Here is a 7,994-nt window from a genome sequence, read left to right on the forward strand (position 1 = left end):
GGTGGCGGTCAGCCGGTCCTGACGGCTCCCCTCGCAGGTCTGATCCTGGTGAATGAGCCGTACTACAACGAAGCCGGCTTCGACAGCGACCGGGGCCTGCAGGAGGGCTACGAGAACAGCCGCTGCTACAACGAGATGGCGCTGATCCGCGTGGTGCAGTCCATGACCCAGCTGGTGCGGCGGCCGGCCGAGGTCTTCGAGCAGGAGATCCGGCAGCACTTCAGCACCGGAGGCTGGCGGCTGGTGAACCGCATCGAGTCCTGGCTGGAGACGCACGCCCTGCTGGAGCAGGCCCAGGCCCTGCCCAACGGCATCTTCAAGGACAGCGGCTCTGCAGGGCCGCCCGGCGCGGCCGAGCTCTCAGACGGCGGCCGGGAGGAAGCGGAGGACGGCGGGCTGGCCGCTGGGGAGGCCTCCCCAGGCTCAGACTCGGAGGGCGGCGCCCAGGGCCCGGCCGCAGCCGGCAGGGACCACACAGACCAGGCTTCGGAGGCCGCGCCGGACGCCTCAGTGCCGCTCAGTGTCAAACCAAAGAAGCGGAGAAAGAGCTACCGGAGCTTCTTGCCCGAGAAGAGCGGCTACCCCGACATCGGCTTCCCCCTCTTCCCGCTTTCCAAGGGGTTCATCAAGAGCATCCGGGGCGTCCTGGCCCAGTTCCGGGCCGCTCTGATCGAGGCCGGCATGCCCGAGAGCGCAGGCGACAAGTAGCGCCCGCCGAGAAGGAGTATCGCGGTGGGAGAGGCCAGCACCGCCCCCCTCCCCCAGACCCTCCCCCTCCCACTCCCCGGCCCCGCAAGCCCCCCTGCCCCCCTCCTGCTGAGTTTGATGCTGACGTGCAAGGAGTTTCTTGAGATGCTGCCATTTCTGTTGGGAAGCAGTCTTCCAGCAGGCGAGCCTGTGCGGAGCCGGCGGAACCCGTTGCTGACCGTCCACTCTCCCCCTCTCACCCGGGCGGGTGTCGGCACCTGGCCCCTCGCCTCCCTCTCGGGTGGAAGGCGGAGTTTTCCGATGGCCGGGCTCCGGGCTTCCGGGGCCCTGAGCTTTGCAGAGCAGCAGGACGAGGGCCGTGCCTTGCATGAAGTGTGGGCTGCTCCGGCCATTTCCCTGGTCCCTGTCATCCTCTTCAGTGCCATTGTAGCTTCCCCGTGTCCCGCCACTGCCTCCAGGTCCTCCCTCGGCCCCAGCATCACTCCCCTGGGAGCTGCGGGCGCTGTCACTGACGCCTGGCTCTGTCCCGGCCCACGTCCCACAGGACAGCCCACAGGCCTGCTGAACTTGCTCTCAGACCAGGCCCGGCTCGGGTGCCACCAGACGTGGTGGCGCTCACACTGACGCGGTGAGGCCTGGGAGCTGCTGGGAGAGAAACAGCTGTAGGTGCCTTGCTCTTCCTGCCTGTGCGGCTGGGTGGGCAGTCCGGCTTCACGGCCTCGCCTGCTTGAACCGAAGCCAGTGCCCGCTCCCCGCTGTCCCGTCCCAGGACCCCAGAGGCGGGAGCAGCAGCACATCCAGGCCGGCCGCGCTGGGCCTCTCCCACGGACTCTGCCCCTCCCACTACCAAATCTCACGCGGGGAGGCGGCCTGTGACTCACGGAGCCAGCCCTCTCCCGGAGGAGGCGGCCTGTCAGCCCTCCTCAGACTCCCGCTCAGTCGGAGGCGGCGGGCGTGGGGTCTCCCTCGCAGAGACGGGCCCAGAGGTTTACACGTTTTCTAAGCTTTTGATAATGTGAAGCTCCAGGTTAAGAGGACGCTGTTGAGCACAGTGCAGGTATGTAATTTTTGGTGTATGTATGTAATATTTAAGGTTGGAAGAAAATAAATTTCAAAAGCAAAGATATTAACTCTTATTAGAAACACAAAGAAGCCAAAGCATGATGCGTCTTGTCCGCCACAAGCTGGCTCCTCACTCGAGCTGTGCCGTTTCCACCCGGCGGGCAGCAGCCACGGGGAGGGGCCCGGCCACTTCCTGGAGCAACACCGGAGCGGCTGGTGGCCGTGCTTCCGTGCGCCGTTCATGTGGAGATGTGAATGCTACTGCTTACGATCTGTATAAAGTGCTGTGTGATTAAACCCTTTTTTTACTTGCATTTTTTTTTTTTTTTTGGTTTGGCTCATTACAATGTACAAAAAGACAAGGTGGCACCATTAAACCTGCCTCTGCCATTCACGCGGGCTCTGTGGCCTTTCTTCCCTCCGGGCACTCACCCCCTCCCCGGGAAGGAGATCCTGTTGGGGGGGGGGGAGGGTGCGGCCCTGCACTTGGCCTTGCCCTTGGTGCTTCTGTGCCTTCCGCATTCCCAGAGGCACCGAGGAGCTCTGGTTGGGGGTGGGGAGGGCGGTGCACCTGCCTCTGGGCAGGGCTGTGTGCTAGAGCCCGTCTCAGCAGCGTGGCCACCTTCCAGTGCTGGGAGCTGGCATGGGCGCACCTGCCTGGGCCGTAAGCCAGAGTACTGCTTAGCTGAGAGCCTGGCATCTGCCCCTCCCTGCTGCTTCCTTTTAACTGCTGCCCGACAGTGCCCACAAGGTTGGGCCAGAGGAGGCCGCACAGCCTGGAGCCTCGGTGGAGGGATGACCAGCTCCTCTAAGAGGGAACAGGTGCGTCCCTTTGGGCTGTGCTCCTTGGTTCCCCAACGCCCCTTCCTTGAGGCACTGTCCCTTTCCGCGGAGACCAGCTGTGTGTCTAGGTAAGACTGGCATACCGTGTTTCCCCGAAAATAAGACATCCTCCGAAAATAAGACCTAGCGCATGGAAAGATAAGACATCCCCTAAAAATAAGACCTAGTGCAACTTGGGGAGAAAAAATTAATATAAGACACTGTCTTATTTTCGGGGAAACAGGTTAGTAGCTCTGAGCTGGCTGCCCACCTGCGGGGTGTCTGGTGGCTGAGCTCCCTGGCTGAGAAGGCGGTATCATCGGCTTTGGGGCTGGGCCTTCCTCCCTGCAGATACCCTGTGCTCAGCGCCACAATGACCGCCCCCTCCGGGAGGCACCCTGGGCATTACATGAAATACTAAAGAGACCGAAGCAAGACCCACTCCATTTCCTCCCCGCCCCTCGGATCAGACCAGGAGGCTGGCAATGCCACTTTATTTGGATTTGATTCCCGGGGTGGGGTTCCCAGAACAATAGAGCGGCTTCCACACACAAAGGGCAAACCAGCTGGGTCCCTGCCCAAGACCTCAGCCTGGCCTTTGGCGGGCAGAGCAGGTCCTTCTGAAGCACAGCCTCTCCCCCCGGGAGTCCTCCCCCCCGACGGGGGCTGGGCCAGGCCCTCCCCGGGGAAGGAGGGAGGGCCCTGAGCACAGATCACACTAAGTAGACAGTAAGGCACAGCCAGGCGAGGGGTCACACGGGGTCTTATGGCGGAGGCGGCTGCTGGCTGGGCGGCGCCTGCTGGCGGGGCGGCCGCGGCTGCGGCTCCGGCGGGGAGGAAGACCCGCTGACCATCCATAGGTAGTTGGGGTGCACCTGGCCCTGCACAGCCTCGCTGACCATCAGCTCGCCGTCCACAGTGAACATCCCCTTCCCGCCCTTGGGCTGCAGGCGGAAGGCCACCACGGGCACGTACACCAGGTAGGGGCAGTCGCACTCCATGTGCCTGCCCTTCTCCATGGCCAGGAAGAGGCGCAGCATCATGGCCCGCGACGCGCCGGCCCGCACGTAGAACAGGTGCATGGCGCCGGCCGCCGGGAGGTCCATGGGGGCCACGAACATCTCGCTGCCCAGGTGCGAGTGCATCATCACCAGCACCAGCACGAAGTCCTGCTCGGGCACCACTGTCCAGTGAGCGGGCACCGGCTGCTCCAGGGGCACGAGGTGGGCATCCACAAAGCCCTGCTGGGCCTTCCGGGCCAGCCCCGGGGAGGGGGGCACGGGGGAGGCCCCCCGCTCCGCGGGCAGGTAGGCCAGCTGGCCCCGGTAGACGCGCAGGGCTGCCAGGCGCAGGAGGGTGCCCATCGTGAAGCGCATCTTCCCCAGGCGCCGGAACTTCTCACTCTCGATGTCCACGTCCGCGATGAAGCCCCAGGCCAGGCTGAGCACCGAGAAGACCCGCTGCCCCGACCCCATCTGCAGCGACAGCAGGCTGGCGGGCGCCAGCCGCCGGCGACACAGCATCAGTGTGCAGTTGTTCAGGAGCGCTTCGTTGGCCACTTGCTCGTAGCTGTGGGGGAAAGGACTCATGCATCCTCTGCAGAGCCCCTCCCAGGGAGTGGGGGTGGAGGGGGGCAGGGAGACGAGCAGGTAGAGGCAGCCACGAGAGGGCCCCAGCACTGAGGGTGGGAGCTCCAGCAAAGAGGGAACAGAAGTTACCCTGGCAGATGAGATTTCCTAAAAGAAACCCAGGCAGCGGGCCCGCTCTGAGGGGAAACTGAGGCCCGCTCCAGCCCTGGGTTCTCACCCCGCATAGTGGTTCAGAGAAGCTGCCAGCGCGTTGCCGGAACCCGACGGGAGGCTACACAGGGGCTTCTGGATGGCGGTCACCCAGTCGGGCCGCTCCATGAGCCCGTTCACCACCTGTGGGAGCACAGCGGCCTCAGCCTGGGGATGCCCCTCACCCCTCACCCTCTCCCCCCTCCTCCCTCCACGCCCCCCCCCCCCCCCCCCCCCGCAGGCCTCACCTCGTGCATTAGCCCGTCTCCAGACATAACCACCAGCGCGTCCCAGGGTCCCAGCTCCTCCGTCCGCATCAGCTCCTGCGCGTGTTTCCGCCGCTCTAGGAGGGGGCAGGCCAGGTGGCTATGGAGGAGGCTTCCGTCCGTGGGGGCTCCGCCACCGCCCCCCTCGGGGAGGCACTCACCAGTGAGCATGAGCCTGAAGGAGATGTCCGCCTGGGCCAGCTGGGGCTGCACGAGGCTCCGGAAGAGCTGCAGGCCCTTGCCCTTGCCGCCGTACGGGTTCAGCAGCACCAGCACGCTGCAGGGCTTTGGCAGCAGATTGCGGGGACCACCGGCTGCAAAGAACCAGCCTGAAAAGGCCGAGTCCCCCGCCGGCCACCAGGGGGCGCGGGGCCACAGCGGGGGCGCCGGGATGGGAACGGGCCCCAGGTACCGGGCACTGGGTGCAGGGGGGGCTGGCCAGAGGCAGCGGCCTCCCGCAGGGAGGGCCAGGAGGGGCAGGGCACCCCGGGCATCGCCGTCCTTGGCTCAGGCCCTGCCACTGCCCGGCCCCGTCAGGGCCAGCGTCCCCGCCCTCTCTTTTGTCCGGCTGAACGGGCACCCTCCCGGCTCAGGGAGAGAAGGGATCCCCTCTAGCTCTCCCCCACCCCCGGCCCACACAAACCTTCATCCATAACCTCGACCCGCAGCTCCGGCTGCGCGGGGCTCCCCGGCGGCGCTGTCGGGGCGCTGTCCGCGGCGGCCGCTCCTGCCTTCGGCTCCTTATCGGCGCTGCCCAGGCGGGCGTCGCGGTGCCGGCCGTGGGGCTCGCCCTCCCCGCCCGGAGTGCGCGCTACGGGGACGCCCGCATCGTCCCCCGGGGCCGCCGGGTCTGGGGAAGAGGAGACGGCGCTGGCGGAGGCCCGGGCGGCTCCCCGCGGGGAGGGGCGCGCAGCCGGGCCCTCGGAGCCCGCGCGGGGGGCGGCGCGCCTGGGCATCGGGAAGGCGCGGGGGCCGGGGGCTCGGTCTTCGGAAAGGTCCCGGGAGCCGAGGCCGGCGACACCCAGGGCGTTCCCGTCCTGGAACCCAGCTGCCAACCGCTGCGCCGGGTTCCGGCCCGACGGGTGAGTCAGGGCCCCGCGGGCCCTCCGTCCGAGCCGTCACCTCCCGCCCCTCCCCCGGGGCCGCGGGGGGAGGGGTCCGGTGACGTGGAACCCCACAACGTGACACCGCGGGGCACCAAGTTTGGGGCGAGCCATCCCCAGCCCCGAGCCGCCCCGGTGGCCGGGCCCCCCGCCCGGCTCCAGAACGGCCGCGGCGGCCGCGAGCACCTCCGGAGGCCCCGCTCCGCCGGGCGCGCGCCGCGATCGTGGGAGCCGCGCCGGGGCCGCGCGGAGACGGACCCCGAGCCCGGCCGCCAACCGCCGCCGCCCTCCGCCCGGCGGGCGCGGAGGCCACGCGCTTCTCGGCCGCCCCGGGCCCCGAGCCGCGAGCCGCGGGGGCAGGGCGGGCGGCGGCCCTACCCAGCGCGTCCGGTTTGCGGGGGGCGCCCCGGCCCCACCGCCGCTCGGCGGACGCCGCTCGTCCCGGGCTCGGCCCCGCGTCCGAGGCTCGGCCGGCGGGAGAAGCGCCGGCTGCTCGGCTCCGCCGCCTCCGGCCGCAAACTTTTCGCTCAACTTGGCCGCCCCCCGCCGGGATGCGGGAGGCCCGGCTTCCGCGCCGCCGGCCCCGCCCGCCCGCCCGCGCGCCGAGGGGAGGGCCCGGCGGCGGCCCGCCCCCCGCTCCCGGCGCCGCCCGCAGCCCCGGGGTCCCGGCCGGTCCGCCCCGGCCGCTCGGGCCGGCGGGAGGGGAGCCGCAGCCGGCGGGCGGAGGCGAAGGTTCTCCGCGGGGCCGAGCCCGGACCCGGGCACGAGCGGCGCGCCGCGAGCGCAGCGTTCCGGGCGCGTGAAGGTGAACGCGCGGCGCGGGCTCCCCGCGAACTCGCCGCGGCGCCCGGAGTCGGAGCGGCCGGGACGGGTCCCCCCCTCCACCCGCCCCGCGCCAGCCCCCTGGGGGTCGGGGGCCCGGAGCCCCCCCGCGCCGGGAGCCCCTCCGCTGCCCGTCCTCCCGCGGAGCCGGCTCAGGGTCCGGGCGCCGGGGAGCCGAGCGCGCCGCCCGGGGCGGGGGCCGGGGGCCGGGGGCCGCAGGCGCCTTTGTCCCGAACCTGCGAGCGTCCGCGAGGCTCCTCCGGGCCGAGAAGCTGCTCCCGCGGCCGGCGGGCGGCCCGCCCCCCTCGCCACCCCGGGCGCCTGGGGGTGTCCATGGGCCTGGGGGTCCGCACCGGGATGGGGGGCCCGGGCCGGGGCGTGGCCCTGGTCCCCGCATGGGGGGGGGTGCGGAGGCCAGGGGCCGCGTGTCAGGGAGTGGGAGCCACGTGGCGCCTCCGGGGTCGGCGGGGACCGGGGGAGGAGCGGCCCAGGCCGCGCGGGTGGCGCCGAAGCTGGAAGAAGCCAGACCCCCGTGGGGGCCGCGGCGGTCCAGGCCCAGCGGCGCCGAGGTCACCGGCCGCACGCGGCCCCATCGCCCCAAAAAGCGCGAAGGGGCGGCTCTGGCCGCGCTCCCACCCCGGGGCGGGCGCAGGGTCCCCGTGGGGGGCGGGCGGGCGAGGCCCCGGCGGCGGCTCCGCGCGCCCCCCGTGCGCGTCCCCGCGCCCCGGGCATTCCTGCGCGTCCGGAGCGCCCGGGCATTCCGGGAAGGTGACTCAGCGGCGGGCCGCGGAGGGGAAACCGGACCAGGGGGGAGGGAGGGCCTGGGTTCGCCCGCGCCGCCGGGGTCGGACCTAGAATGTGCCAGCCCCCCACCCCACCCCCCGCACCCCGGGCCGGCGCGGGAGGAGCGCGGCCGCAGCCGCAGTGCCGGTCCTGCCCGAGCGGCGTCCGGAGGACAGGGCTCCGCGTGGGGCTGGGGGGCCGGATCCCGCCCTCGGCCCTCCTCCCCGATGCCCTCCGCCCCCCGACCCCCCTCCTCCCCGGTGCCCTCTCCCCCCCGACGCCCCTCCTCCCCTGTGCCTTCTACCCCCCCCCCGACCCCCCTCCTCCCCATGTCCTCTCCCCCCGACCCCCCTCCTCCCCGTGCCCTCTCCCCCCGACCCCCCTCCTCCCCGATGCCCTCCGCCCCCCCCCCCCGACACCCCTCCTCCCCGGTGCCCTCCCCTCCCATCCCCCTCCTCCCCGGTGCCCTCTGCCCCCCGGACCCCCCTCCTCCCCGTGCCCTCTGCCCCCACCCCACACCCCGGCAGGGGTCGGAGTCTGGCTTTTGGCGCCTGGAGGTCGCGGCACGCGGGATGGGGCTCCCGGAGGAAGGCGGCTGCCGGGCCGGCCGGGCACTCCCTTTCTCTCCCTCTCGGAGGGCACTGCCATCG

The 7,994-nt window shown here is 71.0% G+C and overlaps 3 protein-coding genes across 4 annotated transcripts in view; 1 reads left to right on the forward strand and 2 right to left on the reverse strand.

Annotated features, from left to right (window-relative positions):
* UBE2O (ubiquitin conjugating enzyme E2 O) overlaps positions 1–2,164 on the forward strand; it is a 36,928-nt gene extending 34,764 nt beyond the window's left edge. For both annotated transcript variants that reach the window (XM_084861874.1, XM_084861875.1), the window contains exon 18: positions 38–2,164. In XM_084861874.1, the coding sequence (XP_084718000.1) occupies positions 38–708 (671 nt within the window). In that variant the 3' untranslated portion in view covers positions 709–2,164. The remainder of the gene's footprint in view (positions 1–37) is intronic.
* Positions 2,165–3,069: 905 nt separating this feature from the next.
* Positions 3,070–5,972, reverse strand: SPHK1 (sphingosine kinase 1). Its single transcript, XM_084862006.1, has 5 exons — positions 5,280–5,972; positions 4,798–4,950; positions 4,619–4,713; positions 4,399–4,514; positions 3,070–4,161 (listed from the first exon to the last, which is right to left on the reverse strand). The coding sequence occupies exons 1-5, from the start codon at positions 5,590–5,592 to the stop codon at positions 3,357–3,359; spliced, it is 1,482 nt and encodes a 493-aa protein (XP_084718132.1). The 5' UTR covers positions 5,593–5,972; the 3' UTR covers positions 3,070–3,356.
* Positions 5,973–6,989: 1,017 nt separating this feature from the next.
* LOC311610791 (sphingosine kinase 1-like) overlaps positions 6,990–7,994 on the reverse strand; it is a gene marked incomplete at its 3' end in the record, with an annotated part of 9,350 nt that continues 8,345 nt past the window's right edge. Inside the window, exon 7 of the mRNA XM_084862309.1 lies at positions 6,990–7,073. Coding sequence (XP_084718435.1) covers positions 6,990–7,073 — 84 coding nt within the window. The remainder of the gene's footprint in view (positions 7,074–7,994) is intronic.

The sequence above is a fragment of the Pipistrellus hanaki genome, assembly GCF_964339955.1.
Source record: "Pipistrellus hanaki genome assembly, chromosome: 16".
Taxonomy (NCBI): Eukaryota; Metazoa; Chordata; class Mammalia; order Chiroptera; family Vespertilionidae; genus Pipistrellus; species Pipistrellus hanaki.